The 19,447-nt window shown below is 42.5% G+C and overlaps 1 protein-coding gene across 1 annotated transcript in view; it reads right to left on the bottom strand.

The window, feature by feature from the left end:
- The window catches only part of lmo4b (LIM domain only 4b), a 30,362-nt gene that overhangs the window by 7,298 nt on the left and 3,617 nt on the right, over window positions 1-19,447 (bottom strand). The window contains exons 2-4 of the mRNA XM_088426338.1: window positions 8,619-8,791; window positions 8,002-8,393; window positions 5,369-5,618 (exon numbers count right to left, since the gene is read on the bottom strand). Of these exons, the coding sequence (XP_088282464.1) occupies window positions 5,369-5,613 (245 nt within the window). The 5' untranslated portion in view covers window positions 5,614-5,618; window positions 8,002-8,393; window positions 8,619-8,791. The remainder of the gene's footprint in view (window positions 1-5,368; window positions 5,619-8,001; window positions 8,394-8,618; window positions 8,792-19,447) is intronic.

Genomic DNA, 19,447 nt, shown 5'->3' with positions numbered 1-19,447 from the left:
GTGGCCTGCAAAATGCCAATTATGATTGAAAGTTTTGGGCTAAAATATCAAATTTGCAAGTTTTCTTCAACATCTTTTGTTCCCAATCCCCCCTTTTGAACCGTTTTTAGTGAATTTCCCTACGGGGATGAATAAAGTATCTATCTATCTATCTATCTATCTAGTGGCCTCTGATTGCAAAAGTGTAAACGTGTGACAATCATCCTCAAAACTTATTTGACTTTCCAATCACAACGGCCCTCCCACAGAAACTGACGGCCCACGATAAAATGGAATTCGACACCCCTCTTATAGACGATGTTTGACTTCTTTATTGATTGTTTTACTGCGCCTAATAGGGTTAAGAAGAAAAAACATCTGACTTGGACGCCCAGTTTTTTTCTATCGGTTCGTGGTTTCGAAGGACACATATTGAACCGGGCCCCAAAAATGTTGCGGCGCCAACCCCGCTGTGTAAATAAATCCAGGCTGAACGGGAAGCGGGTTTTACGGAATCGAGTGTAAATCCAGCCTCGGAGTCTTGTGTGCACAATTAAGCGGCCCTCCATATTTGAAGTCGGGCTCTAATGGCCTGGAGTGCAAGTGAACCCGGCGCCCGGGTGACACGCCGACGGCGGGACGGCGTAATTAACGTCGAGGGAGCCTTTAATTGCGGCGACGCATCTGTTTGGGCTCGGTATGGTATCCCCGTCGGAGCAGCCTCCGCCTCCCGCCTCCCACCTCCCTCGCTAAAACATCATCTTGACTGATGTGAGGATTAAATTAAAAGAAGAAAACAGTCTGTCATCAGTGCGCCCGTCAGGTAAACGCCGGGCTCATTCAGTGTTGCCTTTGAGTGGGGTAAAATTACACTCCCCTCCTCCCCCACCCCTCCCCTCGCACGCAGTCCATTAAAAAGGCTTCTGTGCATCAGCGGCCAAAGCACCTTAAAAGCATGAGGCCATATTGAAACTGAAGCGCGGCTTTGCATAATGGCAGAAGGTGGATGCATTAGAGTGGTCGGGAGGGGGGCCGGAGGGGGGGGCAGGATGCGTGTTGCGCACGTGTTTCGGGAGGACGTGACGGCGGATGGCCAAATTACACGCGGTTAATTCAGAGTAACAGATCGGGCCCCCACCGAGCGAGTGCAAGGCCCTCGGAATTAATTCCGTTATGACAAATCAAGATAAACGCTCCCGCTAAATTGCGCGGCCATTTAATTAATTCCCCGAGATCCCGCGCTCGCCGGGCTCTAATAGTTCACGTCGCGCCGCCGCCGCTGTCATGGCGCTCCAGCAGCCTTCAGAGTGATATTAAATAACCAACTATTAGATTTACCTCGCACGTTCCATTGGAAAAGTGCCATTTAATTACCTCGGCTTATTCAATTAAGCGGTTGGAGGGGGAGGGGGGGGGGGTTCTCCCGTGAATCCTGGAGCAAATTAATTCCCTCTGAGACAGAAGACGTCACCATTCCCCCAAAATTGGATTGTGGTGGCTGTTGATGGGTTTCAATTTGACTTGAATGCAAAACACATTGCAATGAGCACATATGCTGGCGCTGATGTTAGCGAGGCAAGTTTCTCGCACTAACGAGGAGAGAGGAAGAGAGAGTGGAAAAAAAAGGCCCTAAAGCACTGTTATCAAACTCTGGCCCGGGGGCCAGATCCGGTCCACCACTTGATTTTACGTGGCCCGCGAAATGCTCATTACTGTATTTTCCGCGCAATAAGGCGCAGCTGCAGGTGTGCAGCTGCAGGTGTGCTTTATAATCCACCTTATACAGATCATCAACTGTATTTTGGGGGGGACGAAAAAAAATAATCGCCTTAACACCCTGTTTGAAATTGATATCTGATATATGCTCCAATTTTTAAGCAATTTATTGTGGTGCAAAAAAAAGGACTCTTTGTAAAAGAAAGCATGATTTTGTATTAAGTCCAGAAACTGTTTATAAATCAACAAAACAATATATTTTAGGGTTTTTGGTTGCGATTTGCTAAGTTTAATATTGAATTATAATTATGTTCTTTTAAACTGTTGATTGTCTTGGCATTGATCTAAACATCTTGTCATGTAATCAAGAGGTATTTTTCCTCCCATTCTTCAGATAGTACTTTCCACAAATCATCTTTCTTCTTCATTTTTGATTGTCTATCGATAAAATGTGACCCACTTATCTGATTCAAATTCCAGTTAGCACAGCTCCATCTAGCGGATGCATGGTGCAACCCCAGCCACTACTGTAGCTTCTATTCTATGCGCCTTATAATGCAGTGTTCCTTATAAATGAAAACCGTTTTAAAATAAACCATCCATTGAAGGTGCGCCTTATAACCCGGTGAGCCTCAGAGTCCGGAAAACACAGTAGGCTATAGGAATACCAAAATTTTCAATAGCTGCAACCCAAAGTAATTGCGTTTACTTTTCCTAGCATCGGGCCTGATAATGTAATGGGTATCCATGCATATCTCTGTTTCATTCCTCAATAATTGTGGGTAAGCAAATGGAGCGTATGTCAGGCAGAAGACGGTTTCTAGCAAAGCAGCGCTTAATTTTCCGAAATAAACCTCACGCAGAAATAATAACAAAGGCACAAACGAATAGAGTATTCTGCAATTTGGCATTTGAAATGAGTATCTCACACAAGAAGCCACAAGAAGCCCCCTGCCCATAGCTACGAAACGGCGTTAACCACTTGAACACGTGAAGAGGAAGTCAATGGGACACTCGATTGCTAATGGGACGCTAAAGCAAGCCGGAGGCGGCTTTGGACACACCTCTCCACTTGTAGCCCGGCTCCAACAAAGCCAAACGCGTGTGATGGAAGCGCGAGATCTCGGCGGAGATAAAGCGGCCGTCTGACAGTGAGTCTACACAATTAAATGCTTTAATTATAGCCGCACCTCCCTCCATTTCCTTTTAGTCCTGATGGGTTTTATCTAATGAGATCTGCTCCCTGGCTTGTATCCGCTCGCGCGCTGACGTGTCCGAAATGAATGAGAGGCGCGCGGGCAAACAAAACATTTAATTAAGCAAATTGGCTTTTGAGAGGGAGCAGCAGAGAAAGGCAGATAGCGAGCACGGATTATTGCCAAGGCCATTTGATGCTCCCCCCCCCTCCCCACCTCTCTCTCTCGAACGCTACTCTGCGCTCCTTCATCTTAAAGGGACAGTCACGTAGCTTTTCGACAACTCGCCACTTCAAACTGTGTACCGCACGCCGTCTCGAATGCAGCCGGAGAACGAGGACCTCCTGTTTCATCTAAGAAGAGAGCGCTGCAGTCAAGTGGGGGCTCTGGAGTATAGTGGCAAACAATCAAAGTCCCTGTGTCAAAATACTGCAGTTGAGTATCAATTTTTTAGTGCGGAGTATCCATAACTCTGTATCAAGTTTGATATTAGGTCTGCAGAAAATACTGCAAAAGTATTGACGTTGTGATAATGCATGTCGTTTCATGATGGATTTTACACCTTTATTTGACTTGGACTGGTCTGATGCCAATTGAAATGCCATCTATGGGGGTCAACAGTTTGGAGAAAGGCTGTTATCAAGTCCACTTCTATCACGCTCAAGTCTCAAAAGATCCGAGTCCAGGTGAAATCAAGCGTAAATCTTAAAACAGAAATACTATTTTCACAACCAGTTTCAAATGATTGATACCTTCATTGTCAAAGGATCGCTATTTCAGTCCCTTTTATAATGTCCGGCCGTGGCCAATTCAGTATGGAAGAAGCAATATTTCAGGATCAAGATTTTCTCAGAAACAAATCACCACTAAGAACTGTTCAAAAAGGGTTATTGGTAACAAAAAAAGTTGAAGATAACCTGCAAATTTTAATACTTTTGAAGTCGTACCGTATTTTCCGCACTATAAGGAGCGACTGCAATGACTGGTCTATTTTAAATGTGTTTTTCATGTATAGGGCGCATAGAATAGAAGGTACAATAGTGGCAGGGGTTGCGTTATGCAGCCACTAGATGGAGCCGCGTCAAAGGGAATAGCAACAAAACAAGCAGATAATCAATCTTTTCAATCAGAAATGAAGAATAAAGATGATTTGTGGAAAGAACTGTCTGAAGAATGGGGGAGAGCTGCTAGCCGCTAACACTGCTAGCATCCAGTGCGGCTAGCTGCCGCTAATTGCTGGCAACAGACTTATAATAAAATAGGCACCCCTCACCGGCATCCCACACAATTCAACTTGATTTTCAGGACAACATAATGTTGTGCCGGTATTTACTTGAAAATAAAAGTGCACCAAGGCATTGATGTCCATGTTTAATTGGGAAGGTGAGGTGTATTCCGTTGCTGTCGTTAACCTGACGTCTTTCTGACAGTGGACACTCAAACCCCCCCCCACTCCCCAAAAAATGTTATAAAACGGGATTTTTGAACAGCCAGAGACAGTTTCCAGTTTTGGTTGGCGGCAAGGCTGTAGCGGGTTCAGCATTCAAGTCTTTAACGTCCTATCTATGCAGGCGCAAACGAAATAAAATGTTGAGTCACAAGACGAATTTGGTGTGCTAGCGCAAATCCAAATAATACAAACATTATCGCTTGTAATATGCCTTGTCGCCATGGAAGCAGATGAGTATCAAGACAAAACACTCTGTCGTCTCCCACACTTGCAAATATCAGATCACCGTGATTTATTTGACTCTTATTTTAGCTTGCGGGGAAAGAAGTTAACTTTCAGGAGCTTGGTGATACCCAATCACCACCGAGACAAAGTATTGTTGTTTCACTAAGTAAAGACGCTTTGTCTCAAAGTCGTGACTGGAGGTGTGGTTTGACGGACACTTTTGTCAGCCGATGAAAACGCTTAACGTGTTTTTGTTATAATTTTCAGGAAGGCAAAGAAAAGAAGTAGACATGGCGGTATTTTGAGTTCATTGTCATTTGTTAATTTATCGGACGCAGCGCTACCTTTGAGATGACTGTAGGTGACGTGTTAGGGAGGATGCCGCTGTTTTGGTTGGCACAAAAACGCACGATATTGTGAAGCCACAAAAAGTCAGAGTTCAATGATTGCTCCACATCGCTCAAGATACTTGGTGGTTACCCCATTGCCCCCCAAAATAAAGGTTTCAATACTTGAGAATGTGCTGCTGTTTCGGCTAGCAACCAAACACAGGCGTAAACACGGAACGCCGTGGAACAACCACGCATACAAGTTGACCGGATCTCTGTGTTAAAGATTCTGAGAGCTTAGTTAACCATCTGAGAGAGTGTTTACATGCTGAGGTAGGGGCTGTTGTTTTGGTTAGCAAGAGCAACACAACACTGAGGAGAGGCCACATGATGAACGCTAAAACCCGGAGCTTCACTTTCAGCTCAATTCTGCGGGATTGAAAACAGTGGTTTTGAAGATCCCAAGTTTTTACCTGATGTAGTCGTTCCGGCAGAGGATCATGCCGCTCTTGGTGTAGCAGGAGGTGCCGATCTCGCCCAGCTGCGCCTGGCAGCACGAGCACTTGAGGCAGCGACTGTGCCAGTAGCCGTCCATGGCGTACAGGAGGAAGCGGTCGGCGATCTTGCCGCCGCAGCCGGCGCAACGTTTCCACGGCAGCGAACCGGCGGACATGGATGGCGGCGGCTGCTGCGGGCCGTTTCCTCCTGGGTTCACCATGGTTCCTAGGAAAGAAAAGTATAAAAAAAAAAAAGACAGGAGTTACATTCAGCAACGCAAGTTCCAGCTGATACTTTGTTTGAGAAGACTTTTAAGACGTGGACACACAACATTGTGAAGAGACATGTCTTGTGGAAGACTTGTCACTCAAGATGGACTCTTGAAAAAAAACTTTGAAAAACACAGCAACTATTGTCACATACAGTAGCTAACGAGCATAAATATGGGCATGCACAACATTGTGGAGGGGGCACATGTCAACATCTTCCAGTGGGAACGTGAGATGACTTTAGAGAAATAAAACAGAAAGGCGAGAATTAATGCTGACTGGATGCAAAATCCTGAATGGCCTACACATCTCCAACTCAGATGCACACAACATTGTGGAGCAACCTCATCTCAGGAGCCTAATGTAGAAAGGAAAACAAGTGAAGAACATCTAAAAGACTTCATAGAAAGGAAGCAAATCAAACCAAACTGTGATTTTTCAACCGTTACAATTAAGTGGCGTGGGTCCTGGAACATAATCATGGATGGAAACAACATTGCGGGACAACCAAATAAGCCTACTCAAAATAGTGTGCTGTTAAGGGGAAAAGGAGTCACAACTAAAACAAAATGGGACAAAAAAGTAAGACGAACATATTTGGAGAACTAAGGTAAAATCTCAAGCCAGAAGACAGACTGGATATGACAAATAGGTGGCAGAACTCCCCGGAACATAAGCAAGGATGCACACAACATTGTGGAGCCATCAGAGTGCTAATCATTGCTTTAGGTAGGAAAGTGGTTAACAATGCGGCAAAGGTCACCACACTTGATTTCATTTGAGAGATGTTGGATAGCAAATGGGATCCAGAGTTGGATGCCACTACATTGTGGAGTGTCTGTAAAGCGCCCGAACCAAAATGCTGTAAACAGAGCGCATGTGGTAAATGGCCATGTGTTTTGATTAGCAAACGGGATCCGCAGTTAACGCGATGAAGTGAGACAATGCTGGATTCCTAGAGGGAGGCTTTTAGAGAGGAGTTTGCTTTTTTGTATCTTTCATCACCATATTAGGGCCTAGATTTGTCTTTTATTTTATTTTAAAACAATGCTTTTGCTGTTTGTTTTCAGCTAGGGAAAAAGGAGGTATCAATTTGCTGGAGGTGTTTATTCTTCATTTCTGCACTTCCTTCTCATTTCATTGATTATGGCCTCGTGTCGGGATTTGAAATTCTTCACCATTTTGTTCCAAAATCAGACTTTGTGTTGTTTTGTTTATTTCCTAGCAAGGGAAGGGCAGGTTACTATTTAAGGGAGGTGCTCATTTGTTGTTTTGGGGAACAGGCTCCGTTTCTTCGCCATATGGTCTGGATTTGTCATTTTTTTTGTTGCTGGTAGAAAGTGAGGTGCTTATATGCGTGAGGTATTTATCAATCACGCAAGAATTTGTTTTCTTAAGGAGGCGCCGATTCATCATCATCTTTCCTCACCTTTCGGTTTGTCCCGTTTGCAGTTTAGTTTGACATTTGCGGGGGAACGCAAGACATCTAATTAAGGAAGGCGTTTACTCGTCGTTTCCACACATTACCGTCTCGGATATACTGGTATTCGCCAGCCTTCATTGTTACTTTCAAGATCAAACTTGTTTGTTGTTTTCTTTGTTTGCCGTGTAGATCCTCTGCGATTTGCCCTCCTCATCGGGGAGGCTGATGTTTTGTTAACTTCTGGAGGGAAAAAAAGTGAGGTTGATTAGGGGGAGGCGTTTAACATTTCTGACCTTCTTGGGCTTGGCGTCCCTCGCAATACTCTTCGGAATATGACGTCTTTGCCAAACGTTCTTACGTCAAGCGGCCATTAAATGTCGTTTAAGCGTAATCCCCTCCGATTTGGCCAGGCAGCCAAATCTTTTGCTGAAGGCAGGTAGGCTAATTGGGTCTAGGGAAAAGGAAGGGGGCGGTGATGGAAGTGGGGCGGGGGGAGAGGGGGGGGGGGGTCCCATTCACGAAGCCATTAGCGATGGCTTTTAGGGACAAAGCAGGCAGCCTACCTTTAGAGCTGATTACATCTGAGGAAGAGGAGGATGAAGGAGGCGACCTGAAAATGACTCCCCGGGTAAACAACACGCAGCCATCGTCAAGTTTCAGGAGGAGTGAAGCGGAGCTTTTAACTTCACTCAGGTAATTATACGGCCGGGCAATTTGGAGAAAACGACAAATTAAGAAAAAAAAAAAAAAGTGTCCCGAGTGCTGCGCCGTTTTGCTTGTTTGAAACGAGAAAAAAACGTCATGCTAGCAAACGTCAGCTAGCATACTTTCAAATCCCAAAAGTACCCCCCCATTAAAAAAAAAAAACGCCAAACACGTTCAAACTCACACTAAATTCAAGCAAAACAAAACTCACCTCGTTCAAAGTGTTGTAACGCGAACAAGCAGGAGAAACGTTCCAAAAGAAAAAAAAATCTTATGAAAAAAATAGTTTTGGAGTTGTAGTATTTCCACCGTTTTACTGCCTGGGCGTTCGGCTGTGGCGGGAACACGCAAAGTCCATGGCGGGAATGAGCTGGGAAGTCTGCCGCATCGCCGTAAGGTCCTCACACCGAGTGAAGCGTGCCTTTGACGGCTTGCCCAGCGCGGAGGATAGCGCTGACGTTTTTCTCCGGTCCGGAGCTCAGGCGTCTAGCGTTCTTCTTGTCACAGTCAAGGAAACGTGCGCCTGTAGAAATGACTTCTCCCTTCGTGACGACACGTGGCTACAGCCAATGGGGGGTTGGATAGTGGAAACGGAGGTGGGGACTAACGATACTCAGCCAATCAGAAAAAGGGGAGAGAGAGCAAACGGGAAGAGTAGGGAGAGAGAGAGGGAGAGACGCTCATTATAAGCGCACAAAACCCTCTCATATAACGCCATTACGACTATTCATAGCAATGTATATTTAAATGCTTTCGATATTACACATCGCCCTAATTGACATTTAATGGAAACGTACAGAATGCAGAGGTACGGCTGACTTTAATTACCTGACATTCCGGAAGGGTGTAGAGTGCCAAGTCCTGGCACGCATCAACGTGTTTACTTATTTACGTGGAGTGGCGCCATCGTCCGGCACGCAGGGTAATTGCAGTGTGGCGCTCGGTTGTCGTTTGTGACGTCATTACAATTGGGTTCAGGCGAGATTCATCAATGCCACCAACTGTTGGGGTTCACGGAAACAAAAATTTAGTGCCGACCCCTTCAAGTTTACACTTGTGGCATCAGTGCAGTTCCTTTCGTTGGCAGAGGCGGCGCTAAGTGGTAGCAAGTTTTCACGTGATTTTCTTTGATATTTTTTTTTCACATGGACGCACTATTACTTAATGATTCTCCGCCACAAGTTATGCATATTTAAAGCATAAATATTTATTTGAGTGCGGATTGAACTGACTGTGTCTTAAAGGCACGATAGACTTATTTTTAGCAGTAAAAAAATATATTTTTTTACTTACTTATTTTTTTACTTTTTATTTACGTCAATTAATTTTTTTACAGTAAAAAAATATATTTTTTTTACTTATTTGACTGCTAATAAAGCTAACAAAGTAGATCTAAAATGAGAAATAAGTATCTTTTGCAAAGATTTGAAAATATTCTTGCGTGTTTTTGTGTTTAAAATATGGGTCTAGTTTGAACAAAGAAAAAGTTGGTTTGGGGGTTACTTTTAGGGAAGACACCGCCTTTGGGGAGTTGTACGGTGGGGCGGCATTCCCACCATCAGAAAATTGGTCATCTTTCTCTGCTGAGATCCTTAAGTCCCGTGCCACACTTTTTTTTTTTCCTCCCCCCAAGCAGCTGCACTGTGAAACAGATTAAAAGGCAGGAGCAAACAATATGGCGGAGCCGGCCTCAGATGTTTGGTTGCTCCCCACAGGGCTGATCTCACCCCGGTGAAAAGGAAACCGCCGCGCTTCGTAATGAAGACGCTTCGTCGGGGGGGGGGGGGGGGGGGGGGGGGGGGGGGGGGGGTGCGGCTGACCAAACAACAAGTAATATATCAACAAAGTGAGATTTAATGTTCTTAACAAGTTTTGAGGCAAAAAAAAAAAAAAATAAAATAATATATATATATATATATATATATATATATATATATATATATATATATATATATATATATATATATATATTTGTTTTGTTTTTGTTAGGTTCTTAAGTTTTGAGGCAAAAATAAATGTGTGTGTATATATATATATATATATATATATATATATATATATACACATATATATATATATATATATATATATATATATATATATATATATACACACATATATATATATATATATATATATATATATATATATATATATATATATATATATATATATATATACACACATATATTTGTTTTGTTTTTGTTCTGTTTTTACATGACATTCTATATGTTTTACATGACATTCAATATTTTTAGTTTTATTTTATTATTTTAAGAGTCCAGATACTTAATCCCAGATATATATTTTTTCCCAAGTGTTTGGCTAAAGTACTATATATATATATATATATATATATATATATATATATATATATATATATATATATATATGTATATGTATATATGTGGGAATAAATGTCTTATTTTATTTAGTGCCAAACATTTTCAATCACTTTTATCCAAATGCTTGAAGAAAAAAAAAATATAAAGGAGTACCTGGAATGGGGAAAAAAATGGGAAAAAAAAATAGGAAAATCCCATCTTTGGGATCAAACGTGTTTATCAAAATGCCGCGTTTACGACTAACGTGGAACATTTTTGACCAGACTTTCCTTTTAAACGGCCGAAGACGGCTTTGTGGAGAAAAGTGCATCTGATTGTAGGTTTTAGGGAAGGAAACCGAATCAATCGTGGATTTGCAGAGCGCTTTAAGTGAACGGGGAGCAGAAAGACCGTTTGGGGTGCTGGTTTTGGGGAAGAAAAGAGGACCCCGCGGCCTTCACCCTCCCCTCCCACCCACCCTGGAAGCGACGCGCCATAATAATGTAGTTAAAAAAAAAAAAGGAAAAGAGCACTGCGAGTAATTCCTCTCCGCTCGGCGTTCCGAGGAGCTCATTAAAAGAATCTCGGAACAAACACAAAGCTTTTCCCTGCGAGCCCCCCTCCCCTTTCATAAGCGTCTGGTAATTTCCCTCTGTTTTAATCATTGAAATCAATTAATCATCGCGCGCCGGAAAAGATATTCCGCACCATCTTTCTGCCGTGTTTTTGTTTCGGCTGATGAGATTGTCAAGAGAGCTCCGGAGCAAAGTGGGCCGGCGTCGCCGCCTTGCCAAAGGGGAAATCAGCTCGGCGCAGGAGCGTCTCCTCGGAGCTCCGCGAATAATAAAACAATTAAAGTCCAGGAAAAGATTGTCTTTATACATCTGATGTCTTTCCAATGAAGCCGGGGGCATTTCATAATGAACATGTTTTGTCATGGAAAACCCACCTGGCACATTCAAAGTCCCTGGGTAACTTTTTCTTCAGGCGCGACTCACTTTTTGACTTTTCTCTTCACTCAAGTGGAGACGACGTGTGAACGTGTGTTTTGTTTTTTTTTTCCGCCCGAAACCAGGGCGGAACAAAGACGAAACCTTATCTCTTATTGTGCCTTTTTTCTGAAAACTAAAATCGGGACCGGGCGAGAACAAGCTAACCTTCTTCTTTTCTGATTGAACAAGTCTCGTTTTTCCTAAAAGCAAACCTGGAACCACTTTAGACCCAACACCCGCATCTGTCTTTTTATCTAGTTGAACCAGTCCATTTTTCCTGAAGCCAAATACTGAACCCTGGATTTGTCTTTGTTCCGATTTGAACTACTTTTCTAGACCCAAAACCTGTCTTCTTTCCTAGATGCACGCTTGGTCTTTTCCCCTACAGCACAGGTGTGGAACTCCAGTCCTCGAGGGCCGGTATCCTACATGTTTTCAAACCTTTTCCATCAAAAACACCTGATTCAAATGATTGGGATCATTTCGAAGCTCCCGCAGAGCTTGCTAATGAGCTAATTATTTGAATCAGGTGTGTTGGGGAAAGAAAACCGGAAAACATGCAGGATGCCGGCCCTCCAGGACTGGAGTTCCACACCTATGCCCTACAGCCAATCCCTGAATCAGTATTCTCCCGCCCAAAGACCTAAACTAGTTTACTTCCTTAGTTGAATCAGTCTACTTTTCCTAAAAATAAACCCTGAACCACTTCTCTAAACTAACCACCTGCCTTTTTAATCCCTAAAAATGAATCCGCCAACCAGTTTACCTAATTGAACCAATCTTAGTTTTGCTAAAACCAAACCCCGAACCTTTTCACTAGACCCAACACATGAACCTGCCTTCATTTCTAGTTGTACAGTTGCTTTTTTCCCGGTAGGCAACCTTTGAATCCGTCTTCTCTAGCCGAAAGACCTAAACTAGTTTACTTACATAGTTGAACCGGTCTGGTTGAACCTCTAAAACCAAACCCTGAGCCAGTCTTTTTTCCTAGGTGAACCAGTTTAATTTTTTCCTAAACCAAATACTAAACCAGTTTTCTTGCCCAAAGACCTGAACCAGTATTCGTTCCTTCTTTTTTTTTCCCCTGAAACCAATCCCTGAACCAGTTTGTTTCTTTCCTTGACGAACCAGTCTTATTTTTTCCTATAAAAAAAATAAAATCCCTGAACTAGTGTTGTTAGACATAAAAACCTAAACAGGTCTTCTTTCCTAGTTGAACTGGTCCTTTTCTTCTTAAAACCAACCCCTGAATTAGTCTCCTCTAAACCAAACACCTGACCCAGTCTTGTTATTTTTTGATGAATGTGAGGACTGGTCCTGAAAATGAAGACTGGGTCAAGTGTTTGTTTCAGGACAAAAATGACTGGTTCTGGTTTCGTTTTATGTTTTTTTGTTCGGTTTCTTCTTAAAACCAAACCCCGAATCAGTCTCCTCTAGACCAAACACCTGAACCGGTCTTGTTTTTTTTTTTTTTCCTTGGAGGAATGTGAGGACTGGTTCTGAAAATGAAGACTGGGTCAAGTGTTTGTTTCGGGACAAAAATGACTGATTCTGGATTTGTTTTATGGAATAACTCTTTTTAGGGACAAAGACCAAAGATTAGATTTAGTTTTTCGGTAATACAACTTGTTTAGATGTCCTTTTGGATAAGAAAGACGACCGGTTCAGGCCTTCGGGTTTAAGAGAACAAGACTGTCTTTGGCCTCGATTTCAGGGATGCGTTTTGTTGCTTTTAAACAAGTGGTTCAGTTTTTGGTTCAAGTTCTCGTATTGCTTTTGCAGCATACCGAATAAGAGCTGTCCCTACAATGTTTGGGAGTTCAAAGATGAAAACCGAGTCGACGGTCTACTGGGGCATTTGTGCGCAAACGCTAATAAAGTGTACGTAACGTTTCCCCCCAGTAAGTAACGAAAGGCAGTCAGTCAATGAGCGGTCCCCCTTTAAGTGCTTTAATCGTCAGATAATTAATTCCACGCACTACTCCCGACTCCCCGTATGAGCGTACGTACAAACACACAAACAGCCGCTAACGACGCGGCCTTAATGAAACGTCGTGAATCCTTAACGAGTCTCGAAGCCTGGTGATGAATTTCATAATTATTCAACCCCCGCACGAGCGGCGCGGGAAAGCCATCAGTCAAGGCAAATGAGTTGGCATCCATTAAGGCTTTGCGATGTCTTGTCGGGACGTTGGCTTTATTAGCTCCTTACAAGCATTGCCATAATTGAGTGCATATTTCATTTGTCTCCCAGTTCACTTTACTAAATGACTACTCGCTATTTTTTTCTAATATTTATTTACAACAACAGGCGCCGAGCTGGCTCCTCCAGCACAGAGCCAAACTTTAGCAACTTTAGCGAGAAAGGAGTAAAATACAATTCATTGAAACTCGCAAAATATTCCGTATATTTTGACAGGCACATTTATAGCCAAATCCATCCGATTAATCGAAGGATTCATCGAATGGATGATTGAAGGAAGAAAGAAAAGGGGGGAAAAAAAGGAAAATTGTGGTTTGCATAAAGAAACATTGTACGAGATAGTTAGAATGCTAAGCATGATGAAAAGTTGAGGCTCGGAAGAAGAAACATTGTGTGACATAGTTAGCATGAAAATGTCGTATGATATGGTTAGCATCAAGAAACGTTGTATGACATGGTTAGCATGAAGCATCGATGTTGTTAGCATGAAGAAACTTTTTAAAAGGTGGTTAGCATTAAGAAATGTTGTGATTAGTACAGAAAAACATCGTACGACACGATAAGCATGGAGAAACTTGTACGGTGCGTTTAGCATGAAGAAAAGTTGTGATTAACGAAGAAGCATAGTATTGTGTAGTTAGCATGAAGAAAACTTGTGGTTATGAAGATACATCGTATGACGTGATTAGCGTGAAGAAAAGTTGTGGTTAGCAAGAAGAGACATTGTGTGACATGGTAAATAACGAAAGATCGCGGGTTAGCAAGACGAAACACTGTAAAATATGGCTAGCATGGAGAAAATACCTTGAGAGCATGAAGAAAATGTATCGAGTGGTTAGCTTGAAGAAATACACGCTTCCGTTAGCATGAGAAAACTTCATGCGACGTAGTGAGCATAAAGAAAGGTTGTGAGAGTTGGTTAGCGTGAAGATGTTGTTAGCATGAAGCGACATTTGAAAATAGTTCGCATGAGTAAAAGTGGATCGTGTAGAGAAACATCGCATTACATGGTTAGCATGGAGAAAGGTCGTAGGACGTAGTTAGCATGAAGAAAACTTGTGGTTATGAAGATACATCGTATGACGTGATTAGCGTGAAGAAAAGTTGTGGTTAGCAAGAAGAAACATTGTGTGACATGGTAAGTATCAAAAGATCGCGGGTTAGCAAGACGAAACACTGTAAAATGTGACTAGCATGGAGAAAATACCTTGTGAGCATGAAGAAAATGTATCGAGTGGTTAAATAGTTCGCATGAGTAAAAGTGGATCGCATAGAGAAACATCGCATTATATGGTTAGCATGGAGAAAGGTCGTGGGACGTAGTTAGCATGAAGAAAACTTGGTTAGAAGATACATCGTATGACGTGATTAGCAAGAAAAGTTGTGATTAGCATGACGAAACACTGTAAAATGTGGCAAGCGTGGAGAAAATTCTTAGCAAACAAAAAGAAAATATATCACGTGGTTAGCTTGAAAAATGTACGCTTTGGTTAGCGCTTTACGCAAAGTAGTTAGCATGCAGGAACCTTGTGCGATTAAACACAAAGCTAACTTAACGTTTTTCCGCAACTCTCGACTGCCCGCGGTCCCGATCAGACGCTAACAAATAAAAAAATAAAACTCCAGGCAGACCAACAAAGAAATAAGATACAAAAGAGTGTGCGGGAGAAAATGTCAGCCTTCCTTATCATCATTGAGACTTGATTGCTGTGGGATTAGAATGCAATCAGCATGGCGTCACTATGGCGACCACTGCTTTTAACTCTTTATCATTGCAGCACATCTTAATTTAACTTGGAACACTTGGGATCACTTTAGATGGGAAATTGACCAAAAAAATGAAGAAGGAAGGAGCGAGGAAGGGGGGGGGGGTGGGGGGGGGGGGTGGACATTCTTGTTCTTTGTGTTGTATTTCAATTTAATTTGTCTTTCAGGCTGAGAAAATCAATTTATCAAGACGTGTGTGGGAAAGTTGGGGGGGACTAATCTCGGCAAAATGAATGTTTGACACATTATTTGGACATCTGTGTTAGTCTTTGCCCCCCCCTCCCCCTTGCAAGCGCTCTTTTGGTTTATTCCATGCCTAAGGAGGCCCTACTAAGTCTCGCATTAATAAACAAGCCGGGCTCCAGGTAGTTGGACTTCATCAAACCTTTTTTGCACACATGAATCTTCTGGTCTTTTGGGGGACACGAGAAAAGTGCAACGCAAGAAATTATTCGTGCAACAGTTAGTTAAAATTATGCGTAACTGTAACAAAAATTGTAAAAAATTGAAGACTACTTTCAAATTCGGTATTTTTGCCAGAAACCTGAGGTCATAATTAGCATTTCACGGGCCACATTGGATGATGCGGTGGGCCACAAATGGTCCCGGGACCTTGACTTTGACACCGGTGATCTACAGTGATTAATTCTTGGGTTTCTACTTTTTGCGGATTTTGTTTTCGGAATCCTCTGTTATTTCCCAAAAAAAAAAAAAAAAAGAAAAACTGTAGGACGTAGGATTTTTATTTGAATGTCGCAATAGTTAAAAAATGATGATGTATTTTTACGATGGTAAAACAAAGTCTAATGTAAGATCTCCAAGCAGTTTTAATATTCCAAAGTGCTGTCGAGATTACTTTAGGCACAAAGTAATGAGTCGATTGAAAATCGATTCTGTGCTAAAGCACTAAAGTAATCCCTCAAGTAATTAATTACTTTAGTTTTTAATCACTTAAAGTAATTAAGCACCTAATTAGAATGGACCTTAAATTTACTAGATACTAAAGTATGAAAGTAACTGATTCATTTTGTACTTACTTAAGTAATTGATTACTTTAGTACTCAACTACCCATGATTTATTTAGCACCAGTAATGGATTCTAAAATAATGAGAAAAAAGTGTTATTATTCTTGGTTTTTTAAAGGTAGTATTGCTGAAGTAATTTTTTTTTTTCCTAAAGAAACTCGGACTTTGATTGGTTCTTGAAAAAACTGACGAACAGAATAGCCGCCTGTTGTTAGATTTGCGGCTGACAGTCAGCTGGAGAGTAAAGATAAGACGTTGGGCGGCCATGTTGAATATGACGGCTTCGGCTCACGACCAATTCTGCATATTGCGGAAGAAGCGTCGGAATCGATACGAAAGCCCGGGAACGTACTTCGCGCCGTGTTCATCTCCCGCGCGTTCGCCGAATCGGATTCGATCGCCCGATTTTTCTTATCGTTGTTTTCATTGCGCTTTCAAACACTTAAGTTCATTTACGTTGCTAGCGTTAGCATTTAGCTCATGCGAGCCCGCGAAAGGGAGAGCCGGTCCCGGCTCGGCCCTGGGCGGAAATCCATAATCGGCGGGCGCGACTTAATGGGCGTTTTAATGAAAGCCGGCGTTTGGGGAGATAAGAGCCACGGCCCACTGTACGCCAATGTGCCAAATGGAAATAAGTGCAAGTGGCAAGGTCACTAATCAATAGCCAGTTAATTAATGAGGACTCCGCCGGAGTATGGATTTGCAAATGTCGGCCTTTTTTTTTCTCCCCACTTTTGCTTCAATCGTTGAACGACGTCAGCGAAGAAAAGGAAAAAAAGAACACCCCGACGCTTATTCACCTCCAATGTCTCGTATGAGCCAAGGCGGGAAATATTTAGCGTCGATGAGCAGGCTGCTAAAAACCTCAGGCGTATTGTCGAGTACGGTGGAAAACGGAAAACGAATTTTAGCGTCGTTGCATGTGTCGAATTTTGAGTTTTGGGTTGAACTTCACCAACAAAAACTATTTCGTCGCGGACTAAAATGCCAGAACTGTAATTCCCCAAATATAGGATGGACCTGTTTGTTGTGGGTTAAGTGTGTTTCCCACACTGTGAGCGGTCAGCGAATGCCTCATCAGTATAAGGTTAAATGCGCGCCAAGCAGTTGTTTTTCTTTTTCCTCGCGGCACAGCACGACTTCATTTTGCCATAAATACCCGAAGTACACCATCCGTGTTCCACCAGGTTTACGGTTATGTTATGGTTGACGTTAAGGTCGAAGGATCGGACCAAATACTGCACAAGGGTTGAGGAGATTGTTTTTCTAGAAATCCCAAAATGGACATCTCTGTGAAAAACTCATATTTTCGTCAATAACTCCCAACTAATATCTCCGACATGAGCCTACTTTTGTGAAAAATCTATGTACGCATCACATTCATAGATATTAACTCCAACAAACAACCTCCTAGAAACCTGAAGTACGTTTGTTAGTGAAAACAGACAATTAATCCGATCAAGCAAAACGTTGCATTTTTCTACGTGGAAAATGCTTAAACAGTTTTACAAAATGCATTTGGAAAAAGTTAGTGCGAAACTTTCTATGGATTTTCAGTGGCGCTGAAGGAGAAGGTAACAAGAAAAGGGCTAAAAATTAAGTCGTGATTACAATTACAGGACATGACACTTAGCTGATTCGAAAGCAAATTTGACAAAGGCCGTCATCGGCGTCGATGGCGGCTCGCTCGCCAGATCCCCAATCAAAAGTTTGCCGTGTATAATTTGACGCAATCACATTTCTCCACAGTCATCCAGCGCAATCAGGTAATCAGAGGGAAGCATTAACAAGACAAATGGAGTTGGGGAAAAAAAAGTGGGTGCGCTCTGTTTGCGGGAACTTCCCACCGAGAAGCCCCCCGTGCCCCTCCGCCTGATTACCCCCATCACCCTCATACGGCGCCGCCCCACCGCCGCCATGTTGGCTGCTGATTGACTTGCGTGGAAAAAGTCGGCAGGTAGATTATTACTCTTAGGGGCCATTGGTGTCAAGTGATTACGCGCCGCTGTTTTTGACAGAACCTCGTCGCCTCGTTAGCGCCGTATCGCCGCCTCTCCTTTGACGGGCGCGCCTGATTGGCTGCCGGCTGGCCCGCTAGCTTCTGGACCACGCGGCAACAACGCTTTCCTGACTTGGAAAAGTGGCGTTTTACAACTTGGAATATTAGCTGATGGAATTGTTTTTCATAAACAACAAATTCAACGAGGATGAGCGATTACCGACGTTTCTGCGTCAGGCGAGACCGGGCTTATTGGAAAAGGCTGCCGATAGCAGCCACCGATACCTAAGGGAATACAAATTTCACGAACCGTTTGGGAACCTAATTTTCATGTTTTGAGAAACTGAAGTTGTTAGGATTTCAAAAAATACTTTTTCAAGAGGATCAAATACCATGCTTATAATACCACAACATTGTATGCTATGGTTAGCATGAAGAAAGGTCATACCACATAGCTAGCATGAAGAAAAGTTGTGATTAGCATAAAGAAACATTGTTGAATATAGTTAGCATCAAGAAAGGTTTTGGTTAGCCGGAAGAAACATTGCATGCTATGATTAGCATGAAGAAAGGTCGTACCACGTGGCTAGCATGAAGAAATGTTGTGATTAGCATGAAGAATCATTGTATGCTATGGCTAACATGAAGAAAAGTTGTACCTGAAAGCTAGTATGAGATGGGGTTAGCATGAAGAAACATTTTATGCTATGGTTAACGTGAAGAAAGGCCACACCACGTGGCTAGCATGAAGAAAAGCAGTGGTTAGCATGAAGAATCATCGTATGCTATGGTTGGCCTGAAGAAAGGCCGTACCACGTGGCTAGCATGAAGAAAGATTGGGATTAGCATAAAGACACATTGTAAAATAGAGTTAGCTTGAAGACCGTACCACGTGACTAGCATGAAGAAAGTTGTAGTTAGCATGAAGAATCATTGTATGCTATGGTTAGCCTGAAGAAAGGCCTTACCACGTGGCTAGCATGAAGAAATGTTGTGCTTAGCATGAAGAATCATTGTATGCTATGGCTAACATGAAGAAAAGGTGTACCTGAAAGCTAGTATGAGATGCGGTTAGCATGAAGAAACATTTTATGCTATGGTTAACGTGAAGAAAGGCCGCACCACGTGGCTAGCATGAAGAATCATCGTATGCTACGGTTGGCCTGAAGAAAGGCCATACCATGTGGCTAGCATGAAGAAAAGTTGGGATTAGCTTAAAGACACATTGTAAAATGGAGTTAGCGTGAAGAAATGTTGTGGTTAGCAAGAAGAATCATCGTATGTTATGGTTAGCATAAAGAAAGGCTGTCTTAGGGTGTCTTAAGTTCTCAGGAGGCCATCCTCTA

This window comes from Hippichthys cyanospilos, chromosome 10 (genome assembly GCF_059441005.1).
Source record: "Hippichthys cyanospilos isolate Australia breed blue-spotted pipefish chromosome 10, RoL_Hcya_1.0, whole genome shotgun sequence".
Taxonomy (NCBI): domain Eukaryota; kingdom Metazoa; phylum Chordata; class Actinopteri; order Syngnathiformes; family Syngnathidae; genus Hippichthys; species Hippichthys cyanospilos.
Note: the sequence above shows the minus strand (reverse complement) of the source record. Positions and strands in the feature narration are given on the sequence as shown.